Raw genomic sequence first — 21368 nt, 5'->3', positions numbered from 1 at the left:
TGCCTTGGAACAACATAATGCCGTCAAAGGTCAATATTGACACTTGGAGGGTTAATCTCGACCGGCTGCCTTCTGTAATAAACTTGGACCATAGAAGTATCCATCTACATTTGACCAGGTGCCCATTGTGTAATGACGACCTAGAGATTTCCTCGCATCTTTTTTTGATTTGTGCCTGCACTAGAATCCTGTGGACCAACGACCACTGTCTTTTGTTGGTGGAGAAAAGCAATTCCAGTTCAGGTGACCCAACTTCTGCCATAATGTACAAAGTGTTGTGACTGATTCTAGCTCCTTGTTATTTTTTTGTTTAATACAAACTGTCGTCATGGATTCAGAAGTTCTTAACGGGGATGTCACCTATTTTTAGGCTTATGAGCTTACTCATAAGACTTGAAACTCGGCTCGAGCTCTCTAAATTTAGAAGACGAGCTCAGGCTCTTTAAATTTTAACGAGCCGAACTCAAGCTCAAATATGGCTCAATGCGTTTACTGCCTTAGTAACAAATAAAACAAATCTTTTTTAGGTACATACATACTGCACGAACGATGAAATTAAAAATAATTGGCAGGCCAGAAACTTCCAACAATTTGTCTACAAATTTGGGACCATAATCCTCACCACACAAGCTTACAGAAATGCTTACTATGATTAAAGAAGGCAAACAGAAAAATCATGTTATTACAATGGTTCATACACACCTTATTCAAATTAATTCTTATCCACTCTTCATCGTGATTATCGTCTTCCCTCTCTTTATCATCTTCTTCCTCTTCAATTTGTTGTCCCAGTTATAAAGTTCTGTTTGTTGTTGAAGAGAAAAAGGAAAAATAAGAATAAAAAACACAATTAGAATATGGATTTCCAGAAATTGTATATACAAAACTTAATTAACCAGAGAATAATTAAATTTATTACCTTCCTTGTCGAAGTATCTGATGCCTTTTTGCTACAACATCATTGATGGCATTAGCTCCATCCAGCTGTATTCTTTGCACAGCAGCAAACTCATCTGCAACTTTTATGCTTTTGAGGTTGGGTGTTTCATGGATTCCAGGTCCCCATATCTCCATGCTCTTACAATCAACGATTTCAACTTCCACCAAAGATGGATATTTGATGCTATGATTCTCACTCCCACCTGAGTAGAAGCTTTTGATCCACCATAAACCCCTGAAGGAAATCTTGGCAAGGTACGGGAACACAATAATACTTCTAGATTCATAATCGCCACCCCAAATCACTTTCTCTAATTTCCAACACGAATTAATTATCAAACTTTTGAGATTGACAAGCCCTTTTTCTATGCTTACTGTGAATACTCTTTTTAACTTATCACAATGATGAATCTCAAAAGTGACTAGGTTAGTAAAACTTATATATTCATCCGGGCATTTCCATAACACCTTCAAATTATCTAGATACAACAATTCAAGGTCTTTTAGTTCCTTGAAAAACTTCTCCTCTATTTTCCATTCATCCCCATCACACCTGTTTGAACATCATCCACTAAGCAAGACATATTGTGGCACCTATACAACTTTATACACTCTAACTTATTGAAACCTTCATAATACAGGGTTGGCATGATATTATTTAAGTTTTCAATTCTATTTAGAATTGTAATAGGACGATCTACCTTAATCAATTTCTTTAACCACTTCCCTATTGGAATCCTAAGATGTACGCTTGAGAACACCAGATAACGACCTGACCATGACATGAAGGCCCAATCGAGGAGATAATCTCGAGGGTAATTTGTTATTTGAATCACAAATACTTTCAGTTTATTAAAATTGAATCCTTGTTCTTGAGTAGGAATATCATCAATACTAGGAACTGTTAAGTCCAAGTATATGAGCTTCGATAAGCTCATTACCTCAACAATACAAGGAGAGGCTCGTTTCAAAAAGCTAAGGTCAATGCATAACTCTTCCAATCTCGACAACGCTGCTATAACACCCTCTGTTATGAGAGATAAATCCACGCAATCTTTAACTTGAAGCACCCTCAAGTTTACTAACTGGGCAATTTCTCTAGGAATTTTAGTGATTCCAGTTTCATTTAGAATTAGAATCTCAAGGTCTCTCAACACCCCAAGTATTGAAATTTCATGGAGAGATTTATTTCCACGAAGATCGAGCATACGAAGTTTTGTGAGGAGTTGAAATGATTGTGGCAAGGATGAGATATTATTCCACGAGATATCTAAAACCTTTACTTTTTTCATCCACCCAATGAATTCATCAGAAATCTTTGACAAATTTTGATTTTTTTGTACAAGAAAAATTTCAAGGTGTGGTATGTGTACCTTATAATCAGGAAGCTTGATAATGTCATTACGTATAAGTGAAATACCCGTGTAGTTTTCGAAGCTTTTGTTTTTCGGTAGCCATTCAGTTAAACCTTGTTGAGATTTGACAAGAATTTGTTATTGCCTTGAGATGCAATTAACAATGCCACATCACGGACAACATCATGCATTTTGGTATAGCCTTCTCCTAGGTACTGGTTCTTCAACAACAAACAAGAAGAAGTGAGCATATCCACTGCATTTTGAACTCTGCCTCTTGCATCCTCTATGCTATCCAGGTCATCAAACCTTTCTAAACCCACCGCATAATATGCCAAGTCTTCCAAAGAGATATACCAGTCTTCAGGGAACATGCTACAGAGCAGGAAGCACGACTTGGCTTTTTCACTTTTAAGATAGTCATAGCTTAACTGCAAATGAGTAAATGATTTCTGTATCTCGTCATCGACATCCGATGGTGCATGTTTCTGCAATTGAGTAAGAGCCCATTCCCAGGATTTGATGTTTTCATCCTTCAATGCATTTCCAAATGCTTGAATAAGTAGTGGCAATCCACCACATTCTTCAACAACCTTTAATGCAATTGGTTTGAGATTGGAATCTATATCCAATCTTTCGCCTACGACACGTCTGAAAAAGAATCCATGCTTCTTTTGTTGGCAACGAGGCAACATGAATTTTACTTTGAGCATTCATTTTCTGGCACACTTTTATACTTCTAGACGTTAATAAGATCTTACAATTCTTGTGCTTATTCCCACATGGAATACACAAATCTTCAGGATTTAGTTTCTCCCACACGTCGTCTAATAATATGATTAGAATCTTGTCCCCTTTCATTATTCGCTTCGTTGCTTCTCCAATATCTTTTTTAATCTTCTCAAAATCTACCTTTTGTGAGATGGTTGTAAAAGCAACTTCAGCAAACAACCGATGTCTTACTCTTGCAGCAACTTCCAAAGCAAGGGTGGTTTTTCCAACACCACCTAGGCCATAGATTCCAATGATTTGTTTGCTTTCATCTTCAAGAGCACAATGATAGCATTCAGAGCTGCATTTTGGATAACAATATCATCAAGATCTTTGTTTTGATAAACATCTAGTGGTCCAGGGGTTTCAACATAGACGCAACTTTCATAAGGCGTGCCACTTACTTGTTGCTGCAAAAGAGAAGGAGCCATCTTTGTTGCCCTTCTTACATAATGATGAAGGGTGTGCCCATTACCACACATTGCTAATTTCAATCACGTCTTCTTGGCATTCGCTTCTTCTTCAACAAATTCTTCGGCCTTGGATATTTGTTGATCGGCATCCTTCATCCACTTTTCCACACCTTCAAAGAGATTATTACCTCCACGAATAGCTATATCTATTTGTCCTTGAACCCTCTCCCTTGTACCTTTGAGATCTTGCAATGCTCTTTTCAAAGTATCAATGTTCTCAATGTAATTCCACATGTAACTAATCTGCCTTATAGCCACGCCAAATAGTATGTCCACTACTTTTTCAAAAGCGGCCTCCATAATACTAACATAAAACAATAGCTTACAATAAATTGAAGATTGGAAAATGAAATGGATTATGAAGAAGAAAAAGAAAAAGAAGAGATCAGTGTGTCTTAATATAAACAAGTGAGAGATGATGATGATATATACAAAGATGACAGTTATGAAGACATATCAACATGCAAGTTTAAAGGGAATATTAACTTATAAATGGTTTGATCAGATAAAAAATGATAAGTAACAAAACGATGAACAGAAAGAGCTATAATTTAATTTAGGGAAAATGATTAATCCTCCTAACAAAATAGTCTAAGAGATGTGGGCTCTAGTTTCAAACTGGTGCAAGGTATATATTCATTTCATTCTTGCACTTTGTGGTCCAAGATTATAATACGACTTAGAAGTTGCTCGTATTAAGAAGAAATCACTGTATTCTTAATATTTGGTAAAAAAGCATATGGTTCCATCGATTAAATTTGTGGCCAGTTATGCCTTAGACTTGCGATGCATCTGATGACTTCCAAGCACGAAGTATTCATATTGGAATTATGGATGACATACAAAACATAGCACGCATTGTACACTAAATCAAATAATTAGCAGGCGCAATTGTAGTCTTGTACATTTTCCATAAGTATTTCATCAACCACTTCGCGTTCAAATTTGGTTCCATAATCCCTAATACACGATTTGGAAATATATACTACTTTTTTTTTTTTTTTGAACAGCCAATTTATATATTGATAACACTTCGGTAAGATGTCGAAGTATAAAGTAATTACATCAAATATATGCATAGGGTTAATGCGCCATAATGGCCATGTCAAACTAGTCTTCCTATAACGAGATGATACCCATAAAAAAGACATTGAAACAATAGAATTAAAAACATCTTCTACCGTTGCTTTCTCTTTTCCAAAAGCTACATTGTTTCGGTGTTTCCATAAGGACGATCACCATACGTAACATGTTGCCTCCAGTAGCATTTTGAGGTTGCTCGTTGCATTGGAAGATTGAATTTCATCTAACATTTGACCGGATGTAATGGCATGGAAGTCGAATTGTAGCCACTTTTTCATGAGCCGCCATATATGACTAGCGAATTTACAATCTCCAAAAGTGTGAGAGATGGTTTCAATATTAGTTGAGCACACTGGAAATATATAATACTAATACGATAAAAACTGAAAAATCATGATACTTTATTTGTTTTCGACCACTTTTCAACAAACCTTTCACTCTAATTGATCACTATAGAGACATGGTATAATTGAAATCGAATCAAGCCTGAAATTTTTTCCCTTCATCTTCATCTTCACTATCATCTTCGTCTCCATCTTCACTATCGTCTTCATCTTCCGGTTTTTGTAGTTTTTTCTGTTGAAAAGAAAAATAAATAAAAATAAAAGAAAATTACATGACAGGTTAGATAAAAATTAAATTTACTGGATTACATTTTTCTTTTTCAATGCTTTTTCCACAGCTTCATTTATGGCATTGGCTGCATTTTGGACTTTCACAACATCACTATCCCACTCCAATGTTTTGAGGTTGGGCGTTTCATGGATTCCAGATCCCCAAATCTTCACGGGTGCACAAAACATAATTACATCCACTAAATACGGATATTTGATGACGCTCCTACAATTCTCATCACCTGAGTTGAAGAAACACTTTAGATTTCGTAAAGCATGAAAGAAAATCCCCGTAAGAGAAGGGAATACGACAATATTTCCAGATTCACCGTCTCCACCACCCCCATAAATTACTTCCTCTATACCATCACAAAATCTAATAGTCAAACTCTTGAGATTGACAAGGCCTTGCGTTACGCTCACCGAGAATACTCTCTTTAACTTATTACAATAATAAATATCGATAAAGACTAGGTTCGTAAGACTTATATATTCGTCTGGGCATTTCCATAGCACCTCTAATTTCTTTAGATTATTCAATCTAAAGGCTCTAAGTTTCGTGAAATACTTTTCCTTTTTTTCCCCTTCATCCGCGCAAGCCGTATCATCGAATAACCATAATACATTGGAACGATTGGTCAACTCAATGTGTTCTAACTTATTCAAACCTTCATCACAAAACTTCGGCATTATATTATTACAAAATCGATCGAATGATTAAACAAGGAAAAGAATATGACAGAAAACTTTGAGAGAATATACGAAGAGGAAAAACAAGGTTTAAACCCTAATCGTGAGATGAGAAGTATATATATATACTTTGATATTATTAACCTTATCTATACTCCTTATTAAAGATTATCACCCCCTCAAAATGGAAAGTGTTACCAAAATGTCACATGCGAAATTACCAAAATATCCTTAATAAACACCCCACTATGGAAGGATTTTTATAAATTATCAAATTTGCCCTTAATAAATTATTTTACATTCTAAACCCTTATCTTGCTAATTTACATTATAAGTCCTTATCTTATAAAATAGTTCTATTATCTTAACATCAACTTACACCACTCGACACCAATTGTCGATGTCATAACCACGCGTCACCAACCCCATTATACCGCCGTCACCGTTACCGCCGCCGCATTGCGCGGGTACCATGCTCGTAAAAAGTAAAACGCTTGTAGTCCCTTGACTTCTGGCTTTTAGTAGAAATCTTTATACAAATAACTTTAAAATACTTTGACATATCAACTCTTGATTGTACCTGCATTGCCTAGCTACAAAGTGTTTAGAATTGAACCTAATAATATAAGGGGCCGTTTAGTTTTAAGGACACTTAAGCACGGTCTGTTTATTATTAATTTTATTCATCAAGTGTTGGTGTATTGAAGAGATTGCCAAATTTATTGAGGTGAACAAACTTATAGAGGTGAAAGAATTTATACTTTTAAATGGCGTATATCACGATGATTCGATCATTAGATTCAAACGAAACGCAGAACCTTTATTGCAATCTATTTGTGGATAGAAAACAAACATAACTAAAAGCAAAAGTCGCAATTCTGCTACAAACTCATCGATGTTCTAGCTTGTCTGAACTTCCACCTTCTTCAATAGCCTCTTTAAATGTTGTGTCTATTTAAATGTTCGTTTTTCTATCTAAATGTTGTGTCTGTCTGGATATATATAGATTAAACAAGAAAAGGAAAAATTCTTGGATGTATTCTTACAAGAATGATCACTCGATAATAATATATATAATTATTTTTCATACTATATAGAAAATAGAGAATACATTGATAGACTCATGACCAATCATGGAGCTTAGTCCATCCTTTATCAGGAAACGGGTTAAGTTTTGGGCCCAGATAAAATCCATCTTCCCTAACTAACCAAAAACACCTTCGTGGTTTGGTTAAGTGAAACTTTGAGCAATAGTCATTAGCCATTTTATCTTCAAAAACATCCAAAAACGCTACTTTTTCATTCCAATAGAAATGAGAATAAAACAAAGTGCCGACGGCCTCGCAGAAACCCCAATTTTCATTGAAGTTCGGTGCAACTGTACGGTTGCCGAGATCATCGTTAGCTGATTGTACATGAATGGTGATAGGATCCTTTATATCATTGTAGATATAAATGGTCCAATAATCTAACCAACACAACTTGTTTGTTGCATTAGCTATCGAAGATGATGTTGATGGAGTATTTACGGGTGGAGATGCATATGTTATGACAAAAAGGTAGAGAAACCAAAAAAGTAATGTCCTCATAAGTGTGTGTATATAAACATGTAACAATGAAATTTACAACTTCATTATGTATAGACGAAAGAAGTTGGTTAATTAATTTAGAATATATAATATTGATTACTAAATATATAATCATGATTACGAAATCACGACTTCATTTAATTTTTTTGATGCAAGTAGTTTTCGTGTCCAAGCTTCGGGTCTTATCATATTAACGAATAGAGAGAACACTAGCCCCGATAGCATGAATGAATATTTATCAACTCACCCCATGAGTGATATGATGCAGGTACAAACCTTAAGATTAAAAAAGACATATGGCCAAACAATATATCGATATTATGATAACAAACAATATAATGTATCAACCTCAAACCCTCAATGACATGTATCGCGATGGTAACAATGAACGTGCGTACTTGTCACATTGATTTATTAAATTAGAACGAAAAGCAGAATCTTTATTGCAATATATTTGTGGATGGATGGAAAACAACCGAAACTAAAAATTCATTGATGCTCTTGTCTGAACTTCCACCTTCCTCAATAGCTTGTTCTGCCAAATCCCTCCATCCAATCATAAATTTGTTAATATATACGGAGTATGTATGTTTTTATCTACTTCCATGGCTTCCCTTATGCAAGAATCCAACACTTGTCTACTCACTAGCCCATTGGCATGGGGCTTTAGCCCGAACCCCAAACATTATATTATCAAAATTGTCGAATAAATGGAAAGCACAAAGTTTTCCGATTTTCAATAAACAATATCTTGAAAATTGCAGAATGCAGAACAAGAGGTCATGAAGATTAATTTAAGTTCAAGAAAAGCAAACAGTTTAAGAATATTTGTGGCTGTGAAGGTTTTCTTTATGGTCCTTGACCGGGTGTGCAAAGAATTTAAGTTGGTATATAGGGCAAGTGATCGAATCATGACTACTTCCATTCATAATGTTTGAGTACAACCAACTCCCGTCTTTGATGGTTTCATGGTAGGGGACAATATAGTCGTTTAGATGGCGAAATTGTGAAGAAATCAGTTTAATATGAAAAAAAAATGACTGTTTTTGTTTTGGTTGAAAATCATATTGATGGATACCAATTAAGCAGGAGGTGTTCATATCGGAATCATGAATGACATATAAAAGTATATAACATAGCAAACAAATAGTCGTTTAGATGGCAAAACGTAAGTTCGTGAAACTTATATATTCATCTCGGCATTTCCATAGTACCTCCATGTTAATTAGGTCGTTCAATCTAAGGTAAGTTACTTGCGTGAAATAGGACTATCATCCACTAAACATCGAACATCCCTACGATCGATCAATTCAATCCACTTTAACTCATTCAAATCTTCATCTTCATCACAAAACGTCGGCATTATATTATTATTATAGAACCAATAATAATCGAATCATTATTATTATTGTATGAAAAAGAATACGATAAAAACGAGAGAGAATAGAAGAAAGAATAAAGGGTTTAATTAAAACCCTTAATTGAGAGATGAGAAGTATATATATACGTTTTTACGTCCAAGACTTGTCACACTTGCCCCTTCTTCTTTGACATATCTTTAAAGTTCGTAATAATAAGCTTCTAAAAACACTTCTAGTCCCTTGACTTCTTAGCTTTTAATTGGTATCTACACGCACTCTAAAATCTCTATTATGCAGATATCTTTCAAATACGTACTTTGACGGTTTGACATATCAACTCTTGAAGATATTGTACCTCCATATTGTCTAGAAAGTGTGTATAATATAGGGTGTGTTTTGTTGTAAGGACACTTCGACTGTTTGTTTTTCTAGGAACAAGTTCATGACTTCATGTGAATTGAATTTTCATATGTGAATGATGGTGAACATCGTTCACATATAAATATATGATCAAATTATATTCAATATTACTTATGTTCATATGTGAACGGTTCTCAAAGAACCCTGTTTTTCTATTTAAATATCGTGTCGATATATAGATTAAATGTTTTATATGACGAATATACTCCTTTATAAAACAAACTCTCCTTCCTCCTCTAATTTTAAAAACCTGAAATAACACATTTATCCTCCATTTTAATACATCTTTATTTCTATTTTATAGACTGTAACTAAAGTGTCCTTAAACAAATTCAACATCGATCTCTCTCTCACTCAGAAACACATAACAAAAATCTTAACTCAAAATCTCCCTCTTCTCCCCTTTCATATATCCTACGCAACAATTCATCACATCTCAAACTGCAAATTACTTTTATGTTAATAACCACATCATCACCATTGCCATTATCATCGCTGCATTGTGCGGGCACCAATCTAGTTTAGTGAAAACAATGTCTTAACTTGATAACTAGTGTATTTCTGACTATTTGAGTTAAGTCATACTTTACCAATTAAATTCAAAACCTCATGACTTATTGTATTTAAGACAATTACTCGTTAAGCTAATTAAATTCTAAACAAACACCATTGCACATTGGATCTTTATTGCAATCTATTTGTGATGGAAAACAACGGAAACTAAAAGCAAGAGTCAGGTTTTCCGTTTACCCAATTCTTCTACAAACTCATCGATGTTTTTGTCTGAACTTCCGCCTTCCTCAATAGCTTCTTTCGCCAAATCACTCCATCTAATCATGTTTTTCTTGATACGAATGCTTTTCTCTCCTTCCATGACTTCCCTTATGCAAGAATCCAACACTTGTCTACTCACTAGCCCATTGGCATTGGGCTTAGCCCGAACCCCAACTCCCCAAACATCTTCCACGTATTTAGCGTTTGTAGTTTGATCAGACCATTGAGGCATTCCTACCATCGGCACACCCAACCCAATCGCTTCAAGGACCGAGTTGAACCCACAATGTGTAACAAAACATCCTATTGACTCATGCGCCAACACTTCTAATTGTGGGCACCAAGTCACTACTAAACCGTTATTTGACTTTCCATCGACTATCTCTGTTGGGACCTTGAATTCTTCGGACGACTTAACTACCCACAAGAAGTTGAACCCACCATCAATCAAACCACGTGTTATTTCGTTCATTTGCTTGGCTCCAGGCTGGATTAAACTCCCAAACGATAAGTAAACAACTGATCTTTTTGGTTTGTTGCTTAGCCAATTCATGCATTCGCTATGATTTGGCTTTAAGAGATTTACTATGTAGTCTTTATCATCTAAAAGTCGCTTGTCAAGATACATTGATGGAAGAGTTGGGCCAACTGTTCTCACACGCCACAACTTTGCCATCACATCGACCACCTAAACAAATAGTGATCAATGAAAAACATGAATCAAAGTGTGTGTATAATTACCACTTCCAAACCGTTTACTTATAAATGGGTCAATACCTGTTATGTTTTATTTCTGACGGGTCAAACGAAGTAAAAAGATAGCCAAAAAGAAAACAAGACAACTAAAAAAGTTGAAACTCATCCAAGATTTTTGTAAAAAGTTCGAAATTTTAGGACTAAATGTGTTTCGGGTCAACCCAACCCAACTATCCATTTTGTCATGATCAGAATGTGACTGGTTACTACTCAACTCATTGTGTTGTCCATTTTGTGAATTCAAGTAGATTGTATCTATAGAAAAAGGCAAACCTCTTCCTCCAGTTTGTAAAACGAGTTGAAGAACACATAGTCTGCCTGGTCAATGTTGGTAAATTGGCTCAAAACTAAATCACAAATAGCAGGATATAGCTCGAATTTGTGCACAAATGAAGGAGTTTCCCACTTCTCAAGAGGTGGTAATCCAGGAACCGAAACTACAGAATTTGACAATGGGAGCTCAAGAAGCTTTCTGTTGACATTGTAGTAAATACTATTTACAGCACAAGTTTGAGTGAAGAAGACAGCTCTGACTATCTCAAATCGTTTTGCAACATCAAGGGCCCATGGCAAAAACCCATCATAAATGAGTGCATCGAGACCATCTAGTTTTTGAACAAGATCACATAATGACTTCGGGCCCACTTCTCGAAGCTTTGGAAAGTAAACATCTGGTGGCACGAATTGATCAGGGCCGTTATCATCAAACCCATCAGAGAATGTTTCAAAGGTTATGAGGGTATTATGGTCAATATGAACACTTTTGGAGAAGGAAAAAGTTGTTGCAAATGTTGTTTTGATCCCTTTCGAGACCAAACGTTTGCAGAACTGGAGCAATGGGTTAACATGGCCTTGGGCAGGGTACGAGATGACTAAAACATGAGGCTCTTTAAGGGATAAAGTACTCATCGTTTGTTTATGTCTTCGTTTTAGCTTCAAAATGTAATTATTCGAGAGGTTCGTGTCACTAAATGCTTGGCCTAGTGGCGCTTGATTGGTTAGTTGAAACTTGTTTATGATTGATCTGATAACATTGGAATTGTAGTTTTGTAAATTTGAAATAGTAAATTCCGTCACAAAATTTTGTAAGCATATATTTGAAGGTTTTGTATAAGCTGTGAATTCAAGATTGTTGAAAATGACAAAAACATCAATTTTATGAATCTCACTGTCATATACTTGACTAAAATTATAATTGGAAACAAGACATAATTGTTGGAGTGTCGACTTAAACAAGTACAAGTTAATTTAAAAAACAGAATATATAGCCGATTAGATACTTATTGTTAGAAAAAACCATTTACTGAAACCAAAGTCTAATTATGTGAAATATATAGTATCCGAACGAAATACAGATATCAAATACAGTTCTAGCAATGAGGTTTTTTAAACTATATTGTTAACAATCGAGCTGTCATAATTGATTTACTAGGCACAATCTTACTGAGTTACTGATAACAGAAGTGCATCACTATACAGTCATTGGGTAACATTATGATAGTTCTTCGCCGTAAGGCCCTCTACTAAAACGTAGTAACGTACAACATGTTTATACATACATATACAAAAATATGTATATGTATAATCAGATGTGCAAAAGTACATGGCAGCTATATAGTTTTCCTGTCCCAGAAATGCAAACCATCCAAGCCAAGGCTTATTTTCATCAAATAAACCGGTAAATGGGGAGGACAAGTCTTAGACTCAAGTGTATGTGGCTTAAGCGGGGTATCCCCGTAACTGTTTTCAAACTCTTTCCTGGGCAAGATGCTTTCTAGTGAGGTGAACTTCTTGTGAAAGACATCAACATGTCTAACCATTGGGCCACTTATCTTTGGTGATGGTTATGTTCATCTAATAGACATCTACCTAAGATACTCCTTCACAGGTTCACTACATAACATTGAGATATGCAATAGTTCTAGCTAATAAGTTGCAAGACTTAACTTTTAAGATTATGTTTTAAAAAAAGTTAAATTAAAACTAAAAGTAAACTCAAAATTGTAACCATAAACAGTAAACATATATTTACATATGACAAACAATATAACTAATTACACATACATTGTACTTCTTCAATACCTCTCTAGTTGATCACGAGCAACTATGAGTTCTATCTGACCTGCATCGCCGTTATCAGTTGGCATAATCAAGATCTCATCCTCAGTCGAGAAATGATAATGCTGACCAATGGCCCGTAGCAACTGGTACACTTCAAACATTGTGGGCCTCTCCTTATGGGCCGGCACCACACAGCTACAAGCCACTTTTAGAAACTGAAATACCTCACTAATGTGTTCCTTTTCTACCAGTGACTCGGCAATTGAATCTTGAAGTCTAAATTCAGCAGATAACTGAATGACCCACTCGGCCAAACTTCCTTTAAAGGTCTCGGGGGCTTTAGTCAGATGTGTTGGTTTTTCACCCGTTACTAGTTCTAAAAGTACCACCCCAAAACTATAAACGTCCCCTTTTGGTGTAGCCACAAGGGTGCTTGCATATTCCGGGGCTACGTATCCCAAATCACCAAACTCACCATTTACAAAAGTACTCAAATGGGTATCAACTGGGTTCATGAGCCTTGCGAGCCCAAAATCAGATATTCTGGGCTCAAGATTTGAATCTAATAATATGCACTTTGAGCTTATGTTTCTATGAAGGATTCGTGGGTTGCAGTTATGATGAAGCCATGCAAGACCTTTGGCAGCGCCGATCCCAATTTTTAGCCGTGATGGCCAATCTAGGTGGTTCGGGTCTTCAGGGATTGAGTGCAATTTGTCATATAGAGTACCATTTGACATGTACTTGTAAACTAAAAGTCGTTCCTGTTTGGCCACACAAAATCCTAAAAGTGGAACCAAGTTCCGGTGTTTGACTTTCCCGAGAGTAGCCATTTCAGATGCAAACTCTTTCTCGGAATGTTGGGACTCTTGCAATCTTTTTATCATAAGAAAGCTGCCATCTTCTAGCAGAGCTTTATATAAACACCCCGTTCTTCCTGACCCGATGATGTTCTCTTTGCTAAAACTGTTGGTAGCTTTCATAAGATCACTTAATCGCATTGTTGAAACAGTATTTTCAAACATGGAAAGCTGCAAGAATATAAATATTTGTCAAATTTATGCACCAAACATCAAAAGTAGAGGAGCAAGACATTAAGACAATGGTCAGGCAGGTCAGTGACGCGTACAATGGGGTGAGGTACTGAGGTTGAAATGGGTCATTATGTTAGTGTGGGATGAAACGGGTCAAGTGGAATTGACCTGTAGACACTTTCGTCCATTTCATAAAATATTAAGTCAGTTATTAATGTGGTAAGAGTAATAATTATTAGCAAATAATTTAGTGTAGTAACAAAATAATCTTTGAACAAAATGATATAGAAAATGGCACGACTGGAAATTAGACTATGGACAGATTTTAGCCCATTTCACCGATTCCTCAAATACCTGGATTGCGTTCCCTAATTCAACCATTTGAGACAAAAAACACAACCCAAACCAACCCATTCTTAGTTAAATGGATCGAGGTAGCCACAATTAATCAAAATCACGTATATGTGTAGACAAGATAGAGATAGAAGAAGATTAAAGTGTCTAACCTTGATGGTTTTAGTTCCTGTAATACTCTTGGCCCATTTATTTCCTTCGGGATCATCTTCTTTCCTCTTTCTAACAACCTTACGCATGAACACCGTCATTCCTACTCCTACAATTAAAGCAGCAAGCACAGCCCCGCCAATAGCTGCCCCAACAATGACACCCATACGGGTTTTCTTGACTTGCCACTGACAAGGGGTCAACGGACCACCACATAACCCAGGATTTCCGGCATAACTCGCAGCTGAAATACTACCATTTTGGAAAACTGGAACTTGTCCTGCTAACTGATTGTTTACAACACTAAACTCCCTAATACGATTTAGACCACCTAGTTCTATAGGAATCTGACCCGAAAAATGGTTGTTACCGAGTTTGAGAACATTAAGATAGGTACAGTTTGCAAAACTTGCAGGTATCTGTCCAGAGAAGTTATTTGAGGAAAGATCAAGAGTCGTCAATAACCTTAAAACCTTGGATATGTTCGGCGGGAGAGTTCCAAACAAGTGGTTACCAGAAAGATCTAGTCCGGTCATTGAGGTACAGTTTTCAAGCCCAAGAGGTAACGTGCCCTTAAGTCCCATGTCAGCAAGGTGAATATTTAAAACCTTGCTCTCATCAGGATGCCAACAGTCAACGCCAGTAAATTTACAAATGAATCCTTCAGTGCTGTTATTGAAATTCCATGTGGATAAGACGTTTTCTGGATCTTCAATTGAATCTTTAAAGGCTCTAAGACAATCGATATCACTTTGAACAGCATTGCTAAAGGTGATATACGTAAGTATCAAGATACAAGTAATTATTATCGGTATGTTACTTGGTCCCATTGAAGAAAAATTCTTGAAAAAAACTTTAACCTTGGCACATATCAAATTTAGATTATAGCCAGAAAAAGTCACTTTCTTTGAAATGAACCTGCAAACTAAAAAAGCGACATTCAGGGATATGCATCAACACTTTGACATGCTTATGTTCATTTAGTTTAATTGCTTTGTAACCCGAATACAAATTATGAGATACAAGAGTCAAGCACTAAAACAACTTATGACAATTATGACAATTAGTAATATTTCGTGTATCACCACATACTGTGTTCCGGCTGTTTATATTGTTTTTCTTTGAAAGTGACTATATGATCTTAATAATCAGAATTAGATAACCAGCAGCTTAACTAATACACGCCATAACTCGATAGACCAAAGTGAAATCCGCTACACGACTATTTATTTTTTTTTTTCCCGAAAACAACAACATGTATTTTTTCGGAGATACAAATATTTCACGCATATCCACCCATATTTACAATATGTCGATCATATGACTATAACCCACAAGTAACCTTTTGGTTAATGGGTCACCTCAAATATAACTAGACGAAAATCGACACACTTTCAAACCTAGTCCTTTCTTTAGTCATAATATTGTAACCTACATAACCACGAACCTAGTTAAATCTTTTCGACCTTGACAACATGACCTTATTACAGTATATAATTAGCTTATAATATATAAAAAAAAAATCTGACACAATTAAGGTTTTCTGGAAAGTGATGCTATGATTGTTACAGAGATTAAAATCTATGTTACAAGAGCACCTATTACCTAACTAGGTGCGGCTACAGTCTCTCAAATATACACAATATAAAAAAAACTACATATATATAAAGATGAAAAACATGCATACAATATATTGAATGAATAAATATACCTGCTAAAAAGGAAATGGGCTGGCCAAAAAGAATGTGTTAATGAGAAAGAATTAGTGACGAAATAAATGTTGTGGCCAAAGACAGAAGGGATCGCTAGAGAGTACTGGAGTGAAAGCTGCCAGGAAATAATAAGGAGCAAGTGGGAAATGGAATGTTTGACTTGCTGTTGTTGACCAAGAAAAAGTGGAATACCGTGTGAAGACCATGACTTTTACGAACCTTGTAGACTTTTTGACTTTGAAAATATAATTTTTCTTATATGTGAAAAATAATGAAAATATAAGATTTTCCTTTAAATTTACTAATTTAGTGTATATTTTTACAACGTCACTTATATATAAATTTAAGAAAATTTTTAAACACAACCCTTAAAGTTTTACTTAAAGTGTATATATAAAAATTTGTACTTTTTATATCAAAAGTTTATCCTTAATTTTATGGTAAGTGTTCAACTATTTAATGCATGATAAATGCGTTTAGCAAAACCCATAAATTTAAACAAATATAAATTAAGTGATCATAAATTTTTGGATCTGAATTTGTTCGCCATGGATGCAGAACTCAATCAGATAGTTTAAAAGAAAAAAATCTCACTGACTTGTCATGAGACGGTCCTTAGGATTATATGTGTGAGTTGATTTGTGTCTCATTGACATAATTGAGTGATCGTAATAGATACTCGTATTATTAAGACTGAGACCCATAGGTAATAGTAAGAGAAAACAACTTAGAATACTCAAAACAAGTCTCAAATATAACTTTAAGTTTTAGCATAAGTAACATGTTGGAGTGAAAAGCATATGTTATTAGACATATTTTAACAAGATATTATTCTTGTATCAAAATGTTGTAAACTTGTGAGACCACCACTTTGAAGACATTATGAATGTAGATTCATGTTTTTCTACAAGTATACATACAGAACATACATTATAAACAAATAGAGAAACACAACCCCAACATATTTAAAGCAAGCTAGAACACAAACTTTATTTATAGTAACTAGTCTCAGAACAAATTATGGTCTATGTATTGGTTTTGTTACTTGGTCCTTGATGACATGGCGGCAACGGGCCTCCGCATAATCCAGGATTACCTACGTAACTCCCTGCCGAAATATTGCCATTTTGAAAAACCGGAACTTGCCCAGACAAACTATTGTTTGCAACACTAAACTCACGAATACGAGTAAGCCTCCCTAGTCCAACAGGAATCTGACCCGAAAAATGATTGTTATCTAATTTGAGGACATTGAGGTATGAACAGTTTGCAAGGTTCTGTGGAATTTGTCCTGAGAAATTGTTTGCGGATAAATCAAGGTACGTTACAAAAGGTAGGATTTTCGATATGTTGGTTGGAAGAGTTCCGTATAAAAGATTTCCTGAAAGATCTAATCCTGTCATAGAGGTACATTCTGCAAGTTCAATGGGTAACATGCCTTTAAGTCCTAGATTGGGAAGACGAATGTTTAGAACCCTGTTCTCATTGGGGTGCCAACATTCGATGCCAATAAAGGTACACATGTATCCTTCCGCAGCGTTGCTGAAATTCCATGAAGATAAGAAGTTATTTGGATCTTCCATAGAGTCTTTGAACGCTTTGAGGCAATTGATATTGGTGTCGATAGCATTGCTATATAAAAGCATCCAGAAGAAACTAAGGATTGTTACTTTGTTGCTTGGTGCCATTGCACTAAAAGGAAAAAGAAACTCTGGTGTTTAATAGTTGAACCTGAAAAAAAAGGAGAAAATAATTTGAATTTTCAGACTATTTCTTGGGACATGTATGTATCTAAATGTATTAAATTTTTCTTGTATTGGTATTGTCTTGTTTTGTGAATGTATATATATATTAATATTAATATTTAATATATATATATACAGTGATCAGCTCTTAAAGCCTCTATTCAGTCTATTGTATATATCCAAGTTTCGTTTCAATGTTATTTTACATATATGGTTACTTCTTTATAAAAAAAAAAACCTCACGTGACAGCTAGGGACGGAGCCAAAAATTTTTTTAAGAGGGGGCAAATTTAGAAGTCGTTTTTCATATTTATAAGAGTCGTATACGATAATATTAAACGCAATTGGGTCCTAGCTAGAGAATAGAAAATAGACGCCTAAAAGAAATGATATTACTAGCTAATCTCATGAATATTAATTAAAAAAAACCCAAAATATATAAGTTTGTATGAAACAATTAGTTTTTTCTTACATTTAGTAGTTGGTTGTATTACACATTTATATACTTACTCAAATAAAGAAATTGCTTTCTTCAAGTTTTTTTTTTTTTCTAAACTCAAGCTATACTATCTCAATTGATAGATTTACCTCAAAACTAATGCTTCAAATACCAATGACTTTCAAATAATACACTTATGACAACGAAAATAACATTTGTATGTATTTCCCTTTTATTTTTTATTATTTTTTTAAGACAAGTTATAAATATACTATTTAAATTGAAAATTTTTGCATTGTACCAAGATTGGAGTGGAAACAGCTGCCCACACTGCCCCCACCTTAGCTCCGTCCATGGTGACAACCATATAAATTGTCATTTCATTTGAAACTCATGTTATGTTAGTGTTTTACAAGTTTTAAGATGCCACATGCATGCCATAGCAAAAATTGAAACTTGAAAGTTTGATACATAAAATAGATGTTTTGAAAAGTAGTATACAAATAAGTAGCAAATCAAGTTTAATACACTTACATGTAAGAAACAAGAAAAAGGGTTATCATATTGATGATGTATGAGTTTTAGTTGGAAATTAAGTAGGAATAATTGTCACTAATATCTTGCTACCAAGTAAATATATTGCAACACTCTAAAGTATACGAGTATACTTTTTGTTATGTAAAAATAACATCTATTTTTGAGAGAATTTCATATTTCCCCTCCCTAAACCATACAAATATCATATATATTCAACTCAAATAAACAATATCATATTTCCCCTTCTTAAATGCTATAAATATCATATATACCTGAATTAATAATTTAATTGTATTTAAAGTTCTTTAATAATTGTTAACTCGATTTTGTACATTAGTTACCATTATACATTTTTCAGATTCTCTTGTAAACACCAGTATCATTTATAGATCTACACTAATGAGCTATCAAAATTAAATCACGAATCAGCTAATTTATATAATCTAATTTACAAATAATTTATAACTTCAAAGTTTATTTAAAAATTAAAATATAATTAAAGTTCTTGAATAAAAAGTGAAATTAGGACACACGAGAAATGCATTTGACTTTTTAGTCGAACAAGATAAAACAATTCTTCATTGTTGAAGTGACATTAATGAATAGTTTGATTGTTACATATACAAATGTTATGAATTTGATCCAAAATATTATGACATAAGAATTTGGTGAAAACATAAGATATAAACAATACATATCATGTTATGACACTCATATGCTGAACATGAATTTAAATACTATCTAAAAGACTACTCACTACATTCTATTTGTCGACTACGTACATAATGTAGTTATACACTTATACATATCACATTGCAAAAAAATTCACATATACTTGTTTGTCAAGATTGAAAGATAAATAAAATAGTCGAGAGTTTTGTTTTTCTTTAAGAGAACTAAAGGTTAAAACAGCCATTAACATAGTTACAAATAATTGTTAAGTGTTTTAATTATTTAAAAATTATCAAATTTATTGAATTGGATATATATGATATTTTTATAATTGAAAGAGGGAAAATATGATATTATTTATTTAAGTTGGGTATATATGATATTTGTATGATTTAGGGAGGGGAAATATGAAATTAACTCTATATTTTTTCTTTGACACTTTTAATTCATGCTGTAATCTGTATAATTCAGAAGTAAATGATAAATTCCTAGCAAACAAGCATACAAAATAACAATACAAAAAACACAAAATCATCATTAATTGCTCCAAATGAAAATAAAAGATTATGCATAAGTTTGAAGATCGTATATAAAAAATAAAAAGTAAAAGAAATGAAGATGAAGAACATACAATGGGCACCTTGAAGATGTAATTTTGATTTGAGAGGACTAGAGGAGGTTGCCACTTGCCACAACAGAATTGATTAGTAACAAGTGTGTGCGAGCGTATGTGTGTGTATATATATACAATGGATAGTTATTGCTAAATATGGTCAAAAAAGTAGATGCATAGCAACTACAAGTGATCACGACTGGTTGACTTGTTCAAGTAAGACTAACATAAGTTTTTTAATTCATGCATGGTATAGGTCATCGCACTCATTTGAACCGGTAAATTGACTAGGTGGTAGCTCATTAATGAAGGTCTTCGTCCACTTTGACGGTGAAGGTTTTGCCTTTTTTTTTATGTATTATATATATTAATGGCTATCACAACTAAGAGAAAAAAATATAGTTGTAGAATGATCTTAACCATTGAAATAGATCAAGAAATAAATCGTAACCATCTAAATTAAAAGTCAAAATTTATTATTTTATATATGTCAACTTTTTAATGTTTGACTACTTATATAATTATGATAATTACTTTGTGCTATTTAACTAAACTTCCAAAACGCTTTACAGATTTCAATCCATTGCTACAAACTACGGATGTGAATATTTTTTTCATTAATTTAATACAATTTTACTTTTAAAAGTAAAACATTGGGGTCTAATTTGGTAGTTGACAGATAGGTTAGGGGTAAAAGGAAAATACGGAGTTTGTGAAAAGACGGTGTTAACATACAGGGATAAGTATCCTCGAATATAACAAACTTTAGACGAATGTCTATAGTATGAAATAAATAATTCGTGTGTATTGTATGTAAACAACTCGAAATTATGTTTATTGTATATATGTAAGAAAATGTATCCAACCAATCAAAATTTAACAAGTGACAACTATATATGGTTGTCACGTATGTTTTCTTACATACAATAAACATAATTTTGAGTTGTTTACATACAATACACACGACTTTAGTTATTTCCCACTATAAACATCTGCCCAAAGTTTGTTACATTTCATGATACTAATAGTGAACATTAAAGTACTTATCTGATACAAACTTTTAAGCGAAATTTACCTTTAAAAAAATATAAAAATGATAGGTTATGGATGATCTTATCTTGATGGACTCTCTGTAATTCATTTTCTCTTACTTTCCCACTAATTTGGTACTTGGAGTTGGTTGTTCCTAAGGGGGTTGGCAACAGATGGAATATGGGCGCATTATG

General features: G+C 34.1%; 4 protein-coding genes and 1 long non-coding RNA gene across 6 annotated transcripts; all 5 read right to left on the bottom strand.

The window, feature by feature from the left end:
• Nucleotides 1-539: 539 nt before the first annotated feature.
• LOC122608544 lies at nucleotides 540-1741 on the bottom strand. The gene is made up of 2 exons (XR_006325245.1): nucleotides 920-1741; nucleotides 540-802 (listed from the first exon to the last, which is right to left on the bottom strand). It is a non-coding gene; the product is annotated as an uncharacterized LOC122608544 (long non-coding RNA).
• A 42-nt stretch (nucleotides 1742-1783) lies between these two features.
• LOC122609311 (probable disease resistance protein At4g27220) lies at nucleotides 1784-3838 on the bottom strand. The gene is made up of 5 exons (XM_043782363.1): nucleotides 3564-3838; nucleotides 3024-3366; nucleotides 2408-2887; nucleotides 1881-2312; nucleotides 1784-1810 (listed from the first exon to the last, which is right to left on the bottom strand). Exons 1-5 carry the CDS (start codon nucleotides 3836-3838, stop codon nucleotides 1784-1786), a joined length of 1557 nt encoding a protein of 518 aa, XP_043638298.1.
• A 6190-nt stretch (nucleotides 3839-10028) lies between these two features.
• Nucleotides 10029-11734, bottom strand: LOC122609310 (UDP-glycosyltransferase 74G1-like). Its single transcript, XM_043782362.1, has 2 exons — nucleotides 11099-11734; nucleotides 10029-10757 (listed from the first exon to the last, which is right to left on the bottom strand). The coding sequence occupies exons 1-2, from the start codon at nucleotides 11732-11734 to the stop codon at nucleotides 10029-10031; spliced, it is 1365 nt and encodes a 454-aa protein (XP_043638297.1).
• A 1075-nt stretch (nucleotides 11735-12809) lies between these two features.
• LOC122606483 (probably inactive leucine-rich repeat receptor-like protein kinase At5g48380) lies at nucleotides 12810-16219 on the bottom strand. Its single transcript, XM_043779332.1, has 3 exons — nucleotides 16136-16219; nucleotides 14427-15349; nucleotides 12810-13917 (listed from the first exon to the last, which is right to left on the bottom strand). The coding sequence occupies exons 2-3, from the start codon at nucleotides 15252-15254 to the stop codon at nucleotides 12901-12903; spliced, it is 1845 nt and encodes a 614-aa protein (XP_043635267.1). The 5' UTR covers nucleotides 15255-15349; nucleotides 16136-16219; the 3' UTR covers nucleotides 12810-12900.
• Nucleotides 16220-16867: 648 nt separating this feature from the next.
• On the bottom strand, nucleotides 16868-20259 carry LOC122607813 (inactive LRR receptor-like serine/threonine-protein kinase BIR2). Of its 2 annotated transcripts, none has more exons than XM_043780863.1 (2): nucleotides 20161-20259; nucleotides 16868-17867 (listed from the first exon to the last, which is right to left on the bottom strand). In XM_043780863.1, exon 2 carries the CDS (start codon nucleotides 17822-17824, stop codon nucleotides 17162-17164), a length of 663 nt encoding a protein of 220 aa, XP_043636798.1. In that variant the 5' UTR covers nucleotides 17825-17867; nucleotides 20161-20259; the 3' UTR covers nucleotides 16868-17161. The 2 variants fall into 2 exon arrangements, with proteins under 2 accessions (XP_043636798.1, XP_043636799.1); XM_043780864.1 differs by having other exon boundaries at nucleotides 20170-20249.
• Nucleotides 20260-21368: the final 1109 nt, after the last annotated feature.

This window comes from Erigeron canadensis, chromosome 7 (genome assembly GCF_010389155.1).
Source record: "Erigeron canadensis isolate Cc75 chromosome 7, C_canadensis_v1, whole genome shotgun sequence".
NCBI classification, from domain to species: domain Eukaryota; kingdom Viridiplantae; phylum Streptophyta; class Magnoliopsida; order Asterales; family Asteraceae; genus Erigeron; species Erigeron canadensis.
The sequence above is the reverse complement of the archived record's forward strand: the minus strand, read 5'-3'. Positions and strand labels throughout refer to the sequence as shown.